The sequence below is a fragment of the Lutra lutra genome, chromosome 11 (assembly GCF_902655055.1).
Source record: "Lutra lutra chromosome 11, mLutLut1.2, whole genome shotgun sequence".
Classification (NCBI taxonomy): Eukaryota; Metazoa; Chordata; class Mammalia; order Carnivora; family Mustelidae; genus Lutra; species Lutra lutra.
The window spans coordinates 74,656,362-74,674,040 of record NC_062288.1 but is presented as its reverse complement, the minus strand read 5'-3'; the positions used below and the strand labels follow the sequence as shown (position 1 = coordinate 74,674,040).

General features: G+C 35.9%; 1 protein-coding gene across 4 annotated transcripts in view; it reads left to right on the top strand.

Annotated features, from left to right (window-relative positions):
• The window catches only part of TFEC (transcription factor EC), a 123,361-nt gene that overhangs the window by 83,278 nt on the left and 22,404 nt on the right, over positions 1-17,679 (top strand). For 3 of the 4 annotated variants that reach the window (XM_047695641.1, XM_047695644.1, XM_047695643.1), the window contains one exon: positions 8,544-8,630. The exons of the other annotated variant lie outside the window; for it this stretch is intronic. In XM_047695641.1, the coding sequence (XP_047551597.1) occupies positions 8,544-8,630 (87 nt within the window). The remainder of the gene's footprint in view (positions 1-8,543; positions 8,631-17,679) is intronic. 4 annotated transcript variants of the gene reach the window in all.

Sequence of the window (17,679 nt, the reverse complement as noted above, 5' to 3'; positions counted from 1 at the left end):
TTATATTTATCGTGACCTGCTTATGAATGAAACTTCGAAAAGTACTGAAGAATGAATTGAACTGGCAAACCACCAGAACTGGGAAAAAGACTTCCTTTAATATCTCAGTGTAGAAAAACAGCATTTATAGCTGAGCTTTCTATTTGTTTCCTTTTCTTTCTTTCTTTTTTTTTTTTCCATTTGATTTGTTAGATGGAGCCATGGTCCTGTGATCTCCCGCGTTTAATCTTCCAATCTACATTCCTGATGATTATTACTGACTTCAGATTGCTGCTTTTTGCTGTGAAGTCAGTAGCCTCCAGTCACCAAAGAGTAATGCTCAGTGTCCCATTATGTGAATTCCAAAGTGGTAGAGGAAGATTTCATTTTTTTACAAATTTTACATTCATCAGGCAAAGGGAAAATAATAAGTATCTGGTAGACTGCCTAATAAAATAGAAAACAACCACAAAACAGGACTCATTGAAATCCAAAACAGAGCATAAAGCTCTACATGGATATTTACTGATACTTCTCAATAGTGACTATATAAATAATTGTTTAAAAAAAGCAATGTAAGGTTAGTTCTCTATTCACTCAATGAAGAGCATAAGAATATATGTAGGATGAAAATCATCTGTATAGTAAATATTAGAACTCAACCAACACAATTTTTCTTACTACCACCTTCTTCCAAAGTTCATTTCATTGTGTGGAAGATTGATTTCTAAGGGAAAAAAACAAATCCAAGGATTTTCATATGCCAGTCAGTTCCAGGCAAAACCCAGAATATGATATTATGTATCTTATGAAATATGTTTTCTAAAAAATAGGAAAGGATAAGTAACATATATCGGTCTTCTTAGTTTTTCTTAGTAAATGTTTTTATTCCCTAGGCACAACTTACATTTTCTTTTATAAGAATTTTTTACATTATAAAAGAAATCTATGTGATTTTAGTAGTCTTTTAGGTGGTGCCTGTCAAAGGAAGCTGCTAAGAAGGGCCGAATGCCCCAAAGGTGCAGAGCTCTGGGGGCAATGTGCACATTAGCCACGGATTTTTTTTTTTTTTTTTGCTATTTTTTAAACCATTGTACCTTTGACTATGTATGTAAAGTTTCTTCTATCGTTAATTCTACTTAATCATAATTTTATTAAGTATGTTGTAGTTTTCGTCAGTGTGTGTTCTCTTGAAGTCCACTTCTTATGTGCACATTTTCACATTCTGCCACCATTCACGGTCTTGTTATCTTTCATAGCTAAGATGTATCCTATGTCGTTGCAGTTTCCTAATATTTTTTGATTCATGGGGTTAGAACCACCACTTAACTAGCTGTGTGGTCTCAGTCCTTAACCTCTCTTCCCAGCATTCCTACAACTGGAAGAGCTGCTTGCATTTTTTAAAGGTCCTAACACAAAGGCAGAATGGGGCCTCAGGAGATGATGACTATTGCCATTCTTTGGCGTTTCTTTTTCCTGAGCTTATCTTGCTGGGACATCAGAGAACATTTCATTAATTCAAAGAAGAAGTCAGATATCATGGCTACTACAGAGTAAGTCTGTAAGAACATCCTTAGTTTCAGGATTTGGGGGTTGGTATTAGGAGTAACTTGGTGATTAATGGTCTCTGAGACAGTGAAATAGAAAATCAAAAGAAGCGTTTTATAGCCTGGGCCTTTCCAGAGGATAAAATTTGTACTCCTGGCACAGAGGACCCTTCCATATTTAACCCTTGCCTCCTGACCCAGACTTATCGTTCAGCTGGCCCATGGCACTCTGTGCTTCCATATGGGTTCACTAGTGCTTCTCACAGTGGCCAGGTTCTCCATTCTTATGTCCTTTCTTTACCATCTACTCATTCAGTCTTCACCATTTGTCGAGATAATTCTAAGTCTCTCTCCAAAATTCATCTCATGTTTCTTCTCTAAGGTGCTTTTGCTGGTAGTTCCCTGTGTAGATAAGCATTTATTCTCTGAATTTTCATAGTAATACCCATATCATGTGGATAAAAATTGCATTTATCACAGCATTTTCATAGCACATGCTATGTTTTAATTATTCATTGTCTTGTTTTCCTACCAACTGTAACTTCCAGGAGCTATAAGTTGAATGGAAGAGGAAAAAAGTTAGCAAATAATTATAATATTATGTAGCAAGGACAGTGGTGCAGATAGGAGCATGAAAGTGCTGTTCTTATTCAGGAATATCAATAGTAAAACTTGGAGAAAGTGGCTAGTAGAACATTTACACAGATGAGGTAGGATGAGTGGAAAATAAAGATGGGGAAGACCAGAAAATGCAGTGAGCAGAAAAAGGGAACAGGTGGTAGCAAAAGTTGACACCAGAGATGTAGACAAATCACAGAAAGGCTGGCACTCCATGCAAAGAAATTTCAAATCCTGGAAAGGTTTAAATGTGGGGGCTGGAGTGACATAATCAGATTTGGCTGTAATATCATTCTGTCTGCTATGGAGGAGAGGAATCCTAGAGAGAGAGGGCCAATTGGGAGGTTACTTCTATAATGCAGTGAAAGATGATGAGACCCTCTATCAGAACATGCTAGAGTTGGGGTATCTGGGAGATCACCATGTAGAGATGCCAGTGATAGCTACAGATCCAAGTTTGCCTCAAGGAGAGTAATCTAGACATGTCAGCATGGGGTGGGGGAGCAGAGGACAGGGGGATACTTAAAAGTTCACGTGAGAAAGAGAGCTCCTAGAGATCATGAAGAGAGTAAGAAGAGCAATGAACCAAGGATGGGGTTGAGCCATTAGCAATATTTAGGGGGTGGTCAGAGAGGAGGAACTATAAAAGTAAAATAAATACATAGCCAGTGTGCTGTCATCGAAACCAAAGAGTTAGCTTAAAGAAGTTAGTTTAAATGAACTATACACTCAAGTGTGGTAGCCAAGTCTAGCAAAATAAGGGTTGATAAATATCTTGAGTTTGGCTGATAAGCAGTCAAGAAAACAACAACAACAACAACAACAACAACAAAAGGAATTTCAGTAGGATGGTTGGCAGAAACCATTCTTCCACCTTGAATTCAGAGTTGACAGGAGGTGGAGAGGTGGAAACCTGGGATGTTTGGGATCACTGGGCCAAAAGCTAATAAGGCAAAGACAGAGAGAGAGAGAGTCATAAACTGAAAATTGTTTAGTTGACTTGCAACAGACTCTAGATTGGATCTAAAAGGAAGATTGTGTTTTGGTCAGTGAGATCATAGAATTTAAGATTTTAGAAATGTAGTGGTTTAGAGGATGACAAGATTCAAGGCCTGTGCTAAAGAATAGGTGAAAGGAAAGCTAAAGTCAGATTTATGATTTTGAGAGAGGTGAGTTAAAATATTCAACTGCAATTGTTGATTTACTTTTCTGTAGAATTCTGACAGGTTGTTGCCATAGATGTTTCTAAATGCATATCAATTTATGATCATTTGGCATTATTTTTCCTTTAAAATTTTATCTTGATTCTTATATGGCCCAATACTAACATTGCTACTGTGTTTTCCATTTGGTCATATTTGTGGTATAATTTTCAATTTATTTTCAATTTTCTCTTATTTTATTTTAATTAACTATTATAATACTTTTTTAAAAATCCAGTTTGAGAGTTAGTTTCTCAAGCAGTGTGTTAGCTCATTTACATTCCTTTTATTACTTCTAGGATTTATTACTTTTTTAATGTTTTAAAATTACTATACTTTGTTTCATTATTTGTTATTTTTTTTCTATCCTCCATTGAACAGGTCTTTTTTCTCTCTTTTCTTTTTTTGTTACTCTAATTTTTTAAGATGCAATAGTTATATCTTTTTCTATATCTATATCCTTGTTCAGCAAGATCTATGTCATATCCTTAAGTAAAAATCTTCCTTAGTATGGTCTTATCGCCTTGTTCTCACCTATCATCCTATATTGGGACTTACAGTATCTCTCTCTTTCTCTCTTCTCTCTATCTATATTCTTGTTTAGGCCACAAAAAGTTTACTTTTATTTACTCATTTTTCTTTTTCTTTTCCTTTTTTTCTAGAAGATTTATCTATTTATTTGAAAGACAGAGGGAGACAGCGTGCACGCAGGGCTGGGGGGCGGGGGTAGGAGGAGAGGGAAAAGGAGAAAAGCAGACCTTGAGATCAAGACCTAAGCTGAAATCAAGAGATGGACCCTCAACCAACTGAGCCACCCAGGTGCCCCTATTTACCCATTTTTCATTTGTATAGATTTCATAATTTTACTTTTTATCTAACTGGAATACTTCCTGGAAGAGTGTTTTTCAAAGGCCTTTTTGCTTTAAAACTTTTGAGTTTTTAATGCCTTAGAACAATTTTATTTCACCCATGTACTTAAGGGATACTTTATTGGTTATAAATGTTTGGGTTCAAAGTTCTTTACCTTTAACACTTCAATTATTATCCCATTGCTTCCTGTACCCAGTGTTGAAAAATTTCATTGTTGGTCTTTCATAGATCTAGTTTTTAAACTTTTAGAATCTTATAAATGTTCTTTCTTTGCCCTCAAACCTCATACTTTGCATACCTATTATCTCCATTTTGATTTTAGTCAAAATAATTTGTTTTTTGTTATATTTCATTATCTTCATCTATCATTTTGAACATACTTATTCTACTGATTTGTAATTCTTCTTTTGTCTAATATGTTATTTCTCTTTCATCTGATATAAAATATTGTGTTTATTGTCTTTTCAAAAATAACAACTGGATTCTTAGGTAAATAGTTCTGAGGATTTCTGGAAGCTATGAAGCAAGATTTTGAATGGATGTTAGATCTTAAAGTCAATTTAGGATAATGGAGGAACCAATGTCTTCAATAAATTAGGGGCAAATTCAGTCATGAAGGTGGATGAGAGAAATGAGGGATAGTGGTGTTAGGGAAGCAAAGAAGAGCCTCCAATGAGGCTGAGCTTTCACATGTAGGAAAGAAAAGTTTCTTACTGAAATAGGAGAAACCTAAGCATATTGGTTAACAAGGAAAAATTAAAGATGCAGTAGAGTGAGTCATTTATGATGCAAGTTTCCAGGAAGAAAAGGGATAAATGATATATATAATTTTTGCTGAAACTACTGGAAGTACCCAAAGAAGAGCATTTATATAATTGTGTTTAGCATCCTTCTTTCCTCAGGTCTTCTTTACACCTGTTCAGTATAAATTTGTTGTTCATGGAAGGATAAATGTGAATGAGAGAAATATCATGAAATTAAATTTTGAGTTTAATAACAATCAAGAATATATTTTAAAACTTTCATAGACTGTATTAAACAAAAGAAAACAAAATATGCATATTTATTTTTTATTTTTATTTTTTTAAAAGATTTTATTTATTTATTTGACAGAGAGAGATCACAAGTAGACAAAGAGGCAGGCAGAGAGGGAGAGAGGGAAGCAGGCTCCCTGCTGAGCAAAGAGCCCGATGCGGAACTCGAACCCAGGACCCTGAGATCATGACCTGAGCTGAAGGCAGCAGCTTAACCCACTGAGCCACCCAGGTGCCCCAAATATGCATATTTATTATCCTAGATCCTTTAAGGATCTCTCGATGCACATGGAATAACGTCTAATGTCCAGACCATATGTGAAATCTAAAAAACAAAACAAATGAACAAACAAAAAAGCAGAATTTGACCTATAAATACAGAGAATGAACTGATGGTTGCCAGAGGGAACAGAGGTGGAGAGTGGGCCAAATAGATGAAGGAGAGTACAAAGTACAGGCTCTCAGTTATGGAATGAATGAGTCATGGAAATAAAAGGCACAGCATAGGGAATGCAGTCAATGGTATTGTCATAGTGTTGTAGGTGACAGATGATAACTACACTTGTGGTGAGCATAGCATAGCATGTAGACTCATCAAATCACTCTGTTGTACACCTGAAACTAATGTAACATTGGGTATCAACTACATTCAAATTTAAAAATTAAAGTTAATTAATTAAAAAATACAAGAGCTGTGCTCTTTTTTTTTTTTTAAAGATTTTATTTATTTATTTGACAGAGATCACAAGTGGACAGAGAGGCAGGCAGAGAGAGAGAGAGAGAGAGAGAGGGAAGCAGCTCCCTGCTGAGCAGAGAGCCCAATGCGGGACCCGATCCCAAGACCCTGAGATCATGACCTGAGCCGAAGGCAGCGGCCCAACCCACTGAGCCACCCAGGCACCCAAGAGCTGTGCTCTTGAAGATGGTACTCACCAGCCACATGTGGCTATTTAAATTTAATTTTAAATTCATTCAAATTTAAAGCTAATTAATTAAAAAATACAAGAGCTGTGCTCTTGAAGATGGTACTCACCAGCCACATGTGGCTATTTAAATTTAATTTTAAATTCATTCCAATTTAAAGCTAATTAATTAAAAAATACAAGAGCTGTGCTCTTGAAGATGGTACTCACCAGCCACATGTGGCTATTTAAATTTAATTTTAAATTCATTCAAATTTACTAAAATCTTTAAAAATTCAATGATATCAAAAACTTAATTCCTGAGTGCCTAGGAATTTAAATAAAAACTTCAAAAGAAAAGATTTAATTCCTCAGCTAAACTACCTACACTTTCAAGTGCCCAGTAGCTATAAGTGATCAGTTGCTAATATATTGGGCAGTGTGGATGACATACCTATGCTTAAAGAAATTTTTGTTGGACTCCACCAACCTAGAAGCTTTTACAATATAGAGGGCATAGTTTTCAACTTCATCTCAAACCTTTCTCTTGCTCCCTTCCCACTGACCAACATTCTTTCTCCAATATCCATTTTCCTACCTAAGGGTCTTTGTAATTTTTGCTTCCTTTTCAAGGACTATTCTTTGCCATGTTACTCATGTCTTTGTTCAAATACCAGTAAGTCCTTCTCTGACCATTTTCTAAAATAACACTCATTCCCATCAAGCTCTCTCCCTACCTGCTTTAATTTCTTCAGACCATCATCTGTTATTAAGCTGTTTCTTGTCTGTTTCCTCATTAACGTTAGAGTTCCAAGAGGGCAGAAGCTTTGTGGTGTTTGTTTTTATAGCTCTAGTACTTGCAACAAGGTCTTGCAATAAATACCGCTCAACAAATATTTGTTAAATTAATATTGAGAAGTGTTCCAATTTTTTTTTTGGCATATCAACTTTGGGAGTATCTTAATAGAAGCCTGAATATTTGATTCTCTAAGGTTCTCAGAAATCTTGCTTAGAAGATAACATTAACAGAATCATAAAATATTCTCATGCATCTCTCTGAGTTTACTCCTAGTTGCTTCTGCCTATGTTATAGGAAATTCAGAGTACTACAGTTGTATAAATTCAGCATTCTCATTACCTTTTTTTTTTTTTTTAAGATTTTACTTATTTATTTGACAGAGAGAGAGACACAGCAAAAAAACAAACAAACAAAAAAAAAAACACAACCAAGAGGAATGAGAAGGAGAAGCAGGCTTCCCGCTGGTGAGGGAGCCTGATGTGGGACTGGATCCCAAGACTCTGGGATCATGACCCTGAGCCTAAGGCAGACGCTTAACTGACTGACCCACCCACCCAAGCATCCCTCTTTTTTTTTTTTTAAATACAAGAATTTGTGTGTGTGTGTGTATGAGTTATATCACCTGCTTTTTTTTTCTTTTTTCTTTTTTCTTTTTTAATGTTATGTCAATGAATCTTGGAACACTACACCAAAAACTAAGGACGTACTGTATGGTGACTAAATACAAGCTTTTGAAATCTTCTCCAGCTAAAGTACAGGAGAGAAGGAAGGCTATTTTAGAAAGGAATTGGGAAAGAGAGTAAGAAGCTGACTTAAGTTAAGACTTTCGGGCCAGATTTCCAGAATTTCAGTCCTGCCTTTGTCACTCAACAGTTTCATAATTTGGAATGAGCTAATGAGCATTTTTTTTTCCTCTCAGTTTCTTCCTCTGTATAATGGAGATAATGATAGTATCACTTCGTAGAGTTGTTGTGAAGATTAAATGAGCTGATGGATGCAAAGCACAGAGAAAGTGCCTGGCATATCCCCCAACACTGTATGTTTGCTTTTGTTGCTGTTTAATGGGTCAGTGACTATTGTTGTTGATATTCCTATTATTATTATTAGCCATTAGGGAAAGTTGGATAATATGTTCCCGTGTAGTTTGTATCCATGTGGACCAATTGCCTGGTTTGACCACTGCTATTTGAATATCCACCTGTAAGATGCAATCAAAACATTTCAAAAGGAAAGTAAAGTTTGTAGGAAGTCATCCCTCTACATGTTAAGTACACAGGTTCTGGCTTGAGGCACATGATAACCACACTATTTCTATAGATACTGATTTCCAAGGGACTGGCCCAGGGTGATTTGCCCAGCCATCACCTGCCAGCTGGCGGAAGCAAATGCGTGGAAAAGCAACACAGATCAAAGAGTGGCAGGATTTCTTCATTTTAAGTTCTAAACTTTTCTGGGTTTTGATATACATATAAACTTAATTTAAATATTCTTTAAAACTTTGAAAGAATGCTAAATTTTTTCTCTCTGAATTCAAGCTGAAGCACAACTCTTATCATTATGCACAGTATTCTAAATGTATTATATTTTGCTAGATGGAAGACGTAATTGAGGATATAATCGGTATGGAGTCAAGTTTTAAAGAGGAAGGAACAGACTCTCCTCTGCTAATGCAAAGAACAGTAAGTGTTTCTAGACCTGAGGAGGTCAATGAGATTGAAATAAATAATGGCATCTGATGACTTTAAAAAAAAAAGAAATTTAATTTGATTAGTAAATGGTGTCTTCTTCTACGTTTTTGAAACAGACACAAGATAACAGATGAATATTAGGAAATATTATTGGTGCAGAAAAAGATTATGTAATGTTATTGAGGAAGATGACAGAGCTTGTGATATTCTCTCTCTCTCTCTCTCTCTCTACCTATCTAATCCTTATAAACATCCATTTAATTAAATATCTGCTATTGTCCATGAGTGATTTAATCTTTAGCATATAATCGCAGCATATAATCAAAACATCCTCATGAGCTAATGGCTAAGTTTTGACTAATTTACCACAGCTAACAACTATCAGATTCAGAGGCTCTACGCTTTGTAGAGACCAGAAAAAGATTATAACAACAAGAAATATGACTTCACTTTAGAACCAATAACCAAAGATCAAAGATGAACTTAAGAAAAGCAGAACAGGCCTCACCCTACTTTAAGGCCTGTAGACAGACCTCTATGTTGCAATCAGCACAAATTCCTGGAATGATGTGTCATGAAGGGATGGTGTCTTATCTCCTCTTTGACTGCTTTTGCCTTCTCATTGTTCATTTATTAATCACTAAAAATGTTATTTGTAAAGGTCGTGCAAGGTCTTTTCACCTACTTTGAAGGGTTATTGTTGGTTGGTTTGTTTATGGTTTTAGATCTTTTCAAAAAGTGGGAAAAATATGAAAGATTATGATAGAGTTGTTATTTTAAACATTTCATTTAAAGAAAATGGATTCTGACTATATTGTGTAGTATGGATATTTTTCATCAGCAAATCAATGAGCTGGGATATGTTAATGATGAACATATAAATTTAAGACCTAAAGAAAGTATCCATTTTTTTTTCTTTTCTGTTCCTTTTTTCCCAGACAGAATATCTAGAGAGAAGTATCTCTTTCCTCTGATATGCAGGGCCTCCTAGAATAGGTCACGAATACTGGCATTATCTGACAAAGTTCAAATGAAGTTTAAAATTTAGTCTTTTTGCAGCCTTTATTTTTATTTTATTTTATTTTTTAGGATAAACTGACAATTTTTTCTACCTCTTCTCTCTTCAGATTTCAGGCAGCATAGTTATAGGAAATCTGACTAATTTTCTAGATAAATATATTATTAATGATAATTTCTCCCTGTCTAATTTCACAGCATGAAGTTACTATTTTCTTAACTAGTATTCAACCTGTGGGTTTTAGGAATTGATATTAATTTCCTGCAATCTTTTCTTTGTATGTAGTACTCATTAAAATTGTATACTGAAATATTTTCTTTGTCAAATTATCTTGTTTTGTAGAGGCTGCATAGAATGCCTTCCTCAGGGCAAATTGGTGGCAATAACTATCTGGAATTTGCATATGATAGCTAGGATGTCCTTTTAAAAAGATAGATACTACAGGCCTACCTGCACTTACATCAAGAAATACCAATCAGCAATCACTGATAAGTCTAGATCTACACATAAAACCAAAGAGTTCAATTAACCAAATACATTTATTCAACATGTATTATGTACAAAGCATAATCCATTTACTATCGGAAACTCAAGTTGAGTAAGACACAGTTCACAAGTCAGGAGATCACATGATAGTGAGGCAATGAGTGAGGTGCACCAGAGGGGCAGGGAGGGAGTGTGTGGATCTTGGTGTTAAACCCAGATTCTAATCTAGATGTTGTGCAAGTCACTTAACCTCTCTGCTATCTTCTGCATTATAAGAATAATTAAAATCTTTTATTTCCAAGGCTTTATATATATATATTATGCTCACATTAGTATACTAGTATACTACATATGTACATTTGAAACACTAGTCAGAGAGCTGCTCTGGGGTTCAAGTGAAGGAGAAACTATATTACATTGATATTTTTTGGAAGTGCTTTAGGAAAAGATGATATTTGAAATACAGTTATGAGGGATACTTAAGATTTTAAGAGGTAGCCAGGAACACAGAAAAGTAGCAAGTTAAGAGAACAACATAAGAAAAGTCAAGAGGTGAGAAAAAAAATAATGCTTAAGAATGGCTGGTAGAACAGCTAGGAAACTCTGAAGGATTTTTATAGTTCATGTGGATAAAAATAAAGACCTGTTGGATTCAGAGGAATGCTTTGAGTGAGAGTGTTAGCAAGTGAACTTTTGGTGCAGATGGTCGAATCTGGCTCATCTGGGGCTTAAGCATGAAAGAAATTTGTTGGTTCATGTCACGTGTAAATTGTTAATACTATCGCATGCAGGCAGCCCTCCATAACTTTGCCTTTGTTTTCTGCTGTGCTGGCTTTTTTCCCAGCTTGTGAGCAAACACTATCATAGCCTATTCCAAGCTATGCACATAGTTCCACATAGTTTCTTCTTGCTAACCCAGTTTTTGTTTTGTTTTTGTGTTTTGTTTTTTTTTGCCGACATCTACTTCTTCACAAGGAAGAGAAGTTTCTGATTAATTTAAGCCAATCTTGGTGGCCCCGCTTTCCCCTGGCAGAAGACCGTTTTAGGAATGAGCTTGTGTTGTGATTTTGACATGTTGAGCAGCTCCCTGGGAATTTTCTTAAGTCTTTAAAGTAGACCCAAGAAAGAGAAGGGTTTTGCCTCTCTGTGATGTTGTAGGGCAATGTGACTGATGTAGTCATTTTATTGCCCAGAAGCTAAGTAAATAAAGAAAATCAAAAGAAACAAAGGGAGAAGAAAAGCTGAAAGAAATCCTGCTTATATGCCCCTGGAGAATTCTTTACCTATGGATTTCACATTACATAAGATTTTTTTTCCTTTATTTTATAAGCTAAGTGTATCAGAGTTTTTTGATTGTTATATAGCCAAATTCATCCTAATGGATACAGTCAGTCAGGCTTGGCAACCTAAAGGAAGGAGAACATCGTTTTCCCCTTAGTTCCAGTTAAATCTCTGGGATGATTCTTACCAGAGCAATGTCTGTCATATATCTAACCCAAGTCAATTTCTCTGGGTCTTGGGCCCACCCTAGAGCTGTGGATTGAGCAGCCCCACACAACAAACTACCTAGACTAAGAGTGAGAATGAGAATAGGAGTTGTTGTGCTCGCTTCGGCAGCACATACACTAAAATTAGAACAGGAGTTGTTAACAAAATAAATGTCAGGGAATTCTAACGAGGCTAAACCAACAGATGTCCTTCAAAAGTGAGATAGTTATCAATTAACAATAATTATTATTAATTTCTCACCTATTATGTGAAACTCACTTTTCTATATATTTTACGTATAATTTCTCTAGTTCTTCTAGAAATCTGTAGAATCTCAGGGGCTGCTGACTGAGTGTGCTGTTAGTCATTTTAGCAGTCTCTTGCTGTGGAAGCAGGAAACCTTGGATCTCACTTAGCTAAGATTTATCTTAGGAACACTACATATAGGCTTAACTAAAAGTCACATAATAACTTCCATTGATTGGAAACCTGGAAGTTTCTGAGGGGAATCTTGGACCACTTGTGGTCATCCTTTACATTTATCCAGGTTGAATGAAGGAGTTCAAAGTCTTTGCAGATCAATTTAGCCCACATATTTCTGACCCAGAAATAAATGTTGAGTGATCAGTGACTAGAGTTAGAATAATTAAGAAGTTACCTCTTGCTTTCTAACCCTAACGTGTCAGTGTCTTCTTACTATAACAACTATGTAAGCTAGATTGCAAAGAGCCAAGGTGCAAGAAACATTCAGCCAAACCAGTCATACTTTTGACAAAACCCTAACCTGTCAGTTTCTCAGTTTCTTTAGTGTCAATTTATTTTTCTCTTCCCCATTTAGCCATTCCTTCACATGATTGCATCCTAGATCTTGTTATTGCTATTTTTTCTATCCCATAAGATCTTCATTTCACACTTTTTAACCCTAACATTCTATTTGTACCTCTACTGTAGTGTTATTTCACCAGTTGTTCAAGCTCTAAATCAATGGACTCTATCACTATTTTCAATAGCTATGACTTCACATTCACAACATTTTGGAAATTTCTTTAACCTGTCTAGAGTCCTTGGTCATGCACTCTAACCAGTCCTCTTGCAAACACTCCTAACATCTCCCTTATTTTTCTTCATTTTACTTCCTTGGCAAAACCCCTGCCCTGATTAGACTTCTCTCATCTTACTCCACATCTCAACCCGAGCAGCTTAACGGATAAAATTTCACCACATTGTTCATAGTACTCACCTCAAATACATCACCAAAACTTTGCAGGGCCTTTCACCACCCATTCTGCAGGTATACACATCTATGCCCTGTGAAAGTTCTCATTCATTCAGACCAGTTTTTAATATCTTCCCTTCTCTCCTCAAAACCCCACAATTCATTGCCCATTCTTCATTTTGCAGTCAATTTCTCTTTTACAATGTATTTCAAGGAGCAAATGTATGCAACACCATTGGATTCATTCATTAGCTTGGCATCACCAATTCTACTAAACCACCTGCATCTGTTTTCATTTCTTCTGCCATCTCTTCTATTAGAATAGTTGTTCCAGCTCATAATCTAAGGCCAGCCCACCACTTGTGCCCTGGATCTTACTCCTTCTTACCTTCTCAAGGTCTTTCCTTCTCTAAATAGTGAGTCCTTCTCCTCCATAATCAGTCTATTCTGATCTATAGGATTATGCATATCATCATTACACTGGTCTTTAATAACACTCCCTAAAAGTAAAACCAAAACTCTTCTGAACACATTTTCTCTCTGGTTGCCACACTATTTCATGACTTATTTACACATAGAAGGGCTTCTTGCTTCCATCCTCACCCTGCCACCATTTCCTACCCTTCTGTTTTCTAGTCTCCAACAGAGCCGTTGTCCTCACAATTCTAAAGGAGCTCTTAAAACCAACCAAAGTAGAAGCCAGTAGTAAGGTCTTCATTCTCACCTCACTTGGCTTCTCTGTGGTATTTGCCGTGCTTGACCATTTTTCCTTCTTGAAGTATGATCGGGGATTCTCTGGCACCACATTTTCTGCTTTTCTACCCACCTTCCTGGTTCTTTCTTTTCTAATAGGTGTCTAAATTCTCACCTGTTCCAAGGGACAGATTTTAGCCCTTTTTTTTCATGTATTTATACATCCTACAGGTGATCTCTACCCTTTTCTAGCCTAGATCTCTCCCCTATATGCTAGACCCACTTATCCTACTGCCTGAAATCTTTTATGCTTCTACCGGACATCTCAAACTTAATATGATTGACAGAAAGCTTTTGCCTCCTCCCCCACTTACCCAAATCTACTTTTGGTTCATCTAGAACCCCTACTCCTAAAGAGTCATCTTTCTTCTCTCTCTTACTCCCATACCTCCACATCTATCAGTACATTCTAACAAGCATTCGAGATTTCCCAAATCTCCCAGCTTCTTATCAGCTCCTCTACTAAAAACACTTTTCCGAGCTACCATCATCTCTCACTTGAACTTCAGAAACAGAATCTAGCCTAACTTCTCTGCTACTTCTTGCCCCTTACAGCTGTTCACACAGTAGCCAGAATGATCTGCACAAAGCAAAAATTAGATCCTGTTTGTCCTTGTTTAACATTCTGTTAACTTCCTAAAATCCTCAGAATATAATCCAGACATTTTACCATTGTCAGCATTTCCCTTTAACTTTAGGCTTTGGCCTCAATAGCCTTCTTCCTGCTCCTTAAACATGACATGCATACTCTCATCTTAGGACCATTGAACTTCCTTTTTTGTCCCAGATCTTTGCATGGCTGCCCCTTTGCATGGCTGAAGTTTCCAATCTTCAGTCAGTATCAACTTGTCACAGAGGCCTTCCACAATCAGGCTAGCTAAAAGACCCCATCTCATCAGTCCCTAAATCGCTGTCTTATTTTGATGACCTCTGACACTTACTAGAATGATTATTTTATTTACCTATTTATTATGTGCTCCCTCCCCTAGAATGTAAACTCTTTGAGGATAAACATTTTGTCTGTCTTGTTCACTGCTATGTCCCTGGAACCTAGAGCTGTGACCTGTTTATTATTTTATCCTCAGCACCTAGCACAATGCCTAGCACATCATAGGAGGTCAGCAAACACATGTTAAATAAGTACTTCAAAATCCACACATATTGAAAAAATTATTCCCATTATACATTAGTATTTAATAATTTTTTAACAGAAAAAGCAGTAGCAACAAGGATAACAACTGTTATAATAGCTACTGTGCCTCAGGTACTTGTTTTGTGACAAGGATTGTGCAGAACGCTTTTTGTGAAAAATTATATAGATCATCCCAATAAACCTATGGGAGAGAGGCTAGTATTACCTGTAATAACTTTACAGTTGAGGAAAGAGGCTTAGAGAAGTTCAGTAATTTGTCCCGGTTACCACAGTTAGTGAATGGCAGGGGAGGGTTTGAATCCAGTCCTGCAGGATACCAGATGCGACAACAATCCTACCCACCCTCCTGTGACAGCAGCCTCAGAAGGAAGCTGTTTCCTAGAACTGTAGAATCCTAAGATTTGAAGGAACTCCGGCCTGATAGGATTCGCTGACACTCACATGTAGGCTGATAGCTTAGCCGGTGAGTTTAGATCTGTCTCCCTATAATTTCCACCAGGTGGTCTTGGTTTCACCCCTTCCTTTTCGAGACGTGGTGGTGCAGAGTAACTCATTTCTTTTATCATAGATAGCTATTTTTTCGATCAGGTGTCTGTAAATGCTGGTGGCATTTGGCAATCTCAGTAAACTGTTATAGTTCAAGACCATTCCAGAGACGAGGACTGAGTAAATATTAACAACCCCTTGCATTTGGTTGGAACTTGAGAGGACGGCATAACCTCAACAAGCAAGCTTTTGTCAATCACAATCTAGAGCAGATTAGTCTTAAAGTCCAAGGAAGAGCCAAAGTTCACCTTGGCGCTGAGTTTTCTGCCCAGTCCTCTCAGCTATTGTTTGCCAGTTTTTAAGGAAAAGAAAATGATGAAGTAGAAAGAGAAAACAGTTGCTCTCGTGAAGGTTAGAGACACTGCAGCGTTAAAACTGGTGAGCAAGTGCATTTTGGAATTCTTTCAATGTCTGGAGATGAAGCCACCTTAAATACTGAATGTCAGCTTTATAAACTAATAGTCAATAAAACAAGGTATGTAGAAATTGAGCTTTGAAATGCATAATATATAATCTGCTGTACACCAGCAAACTTGTTTACTTACAACATAGTTTTAGGTGCTCAGAATACAGTAAAAATACTGTTATTGTCTCTGTAGTAAAAAAAAGAATTGTTAAAAATGTATATTGGGACTTTTCTATCAGAAAGTGAGGGTTCCACTGGTTATTTATTGTAGTGTTTATATTAAGTCAATCGCTGTTTTTATTAATTTAGTATTAAGTAGATCATATGTATATAAAGTGTGTGAAGCAAAAGTATTTCTAAGTTACCATCTCTATTTTGTGTTTTATCTTTTCTACTTAAGTTATAAGCCAGCTGGCCAAGGACAAGGGACCTTCTACTCCCGCCCAACACATTATTTTTCTTCACTCATAATAGAACAAAAATAATAATGACTCAGTGGGACTTCCCTATTCAATGTTTGTCATTCAAACCTCATACGTAGCCCTGCTTTTGCAAATAAAATACAGAGGGAGATCAATAGTGCGTGTCTTAAAACTGGAAAAATCTAGTTTACTACATTTAAATGAATAAATACCCCAAAGGAAAAATATAATCTTTTAAATGCCATTTTTTTTATGTATGCATACATTGTGTGGTATGTTCTCCCCTACAGTGCTCTCTCTTTATGCCTGATGTTTCTCTTCTTTTTATGTCTACAGTTATTCTAATAATTTCAGGCTACTTTTATTTTAGTTCCACTGTGAATGTCTTCACAGAAAAGAAAAATAGAAGATCCAAACAACTCAGAGTTTTCCCATGAAGCTTACACTAAATATGTGATGTAAATATAGACACATAGATATCACACATACACATATATATGTAAGGGTATATGAAGTTTTTTGTTTTTAGTGTTTATACTGAAAAATTTTCTGAAAATATATAACAAATGTATTTTCTTTCCTCTTTTGTATTTATAATGAGATTATCTGGGAGAAGGACATATCATACACACAGACCACACCTACATATAGACAAACATACATAGTATACATATATGATACATCTATACACATACATTATGCATACATATATGTACACACACACAAAAAAAAAAAAAAAAAAAAAAAAACACACACACACCCCTCTCCAGAAAATTCTCAGGCTTTTAGATAAGTAATTAATTTTCATGAACATGGTAAGTAGTATATACTACAGTACTCTCTTTGCTGAGTGGAATATAAATGAAGAGGGGTAAAACAATAAATATAAACTAAATTATTAAATTTATGATTCAGTTTATTAGTCCTGTATGTTTTGGTGAGGAGAAAAATAAACAATGCTGCCATGAAGACAGTGTTGGAGAACGTTTGGACTTTAAGTTGAGCCTTAGAGAGTAGGTTGGATTTTGATATTGAATAAAACTGAGAAAAAAATTGTTCAATGGCTTCCAACTTTTTGCATGTTCAAATCACTTCTTACCATTCTAAGTGTTAAGGAAAGGACCTTTCCAGACTAGGGTAGGTAGTAAAGAATCCAGCCTTTGTTTCATATAGACCCAAAATTAAATCCCAAGCCCACTATTTCTATAACTGTATGATCTTGAGATAACTTAATTTTTCAGTTTTAATTATTTTATATTTAAAATGGGAAACATTTTAACTCCTCATGGAGTTTTTACAAAGATCACTTGAAACTGTCATATCATCTTCCACAACAACTGCATCATTTCACATTCACATCATTGGAAAAAGTTCCAATTTTTGCACCCTACCAACACTTGTTATTTTCCTTTCTCTTGATAATAGTCATCTTAATGAATGTGAAGTGGTATCACATTGTGGTTTTAATTTATATTTCCCTAATGACTAGTGATGTTGAGCATCTTTTCATGTGCTTATTGGCCTTCTTCTTTGGAGAAATGTCTATTCCAAT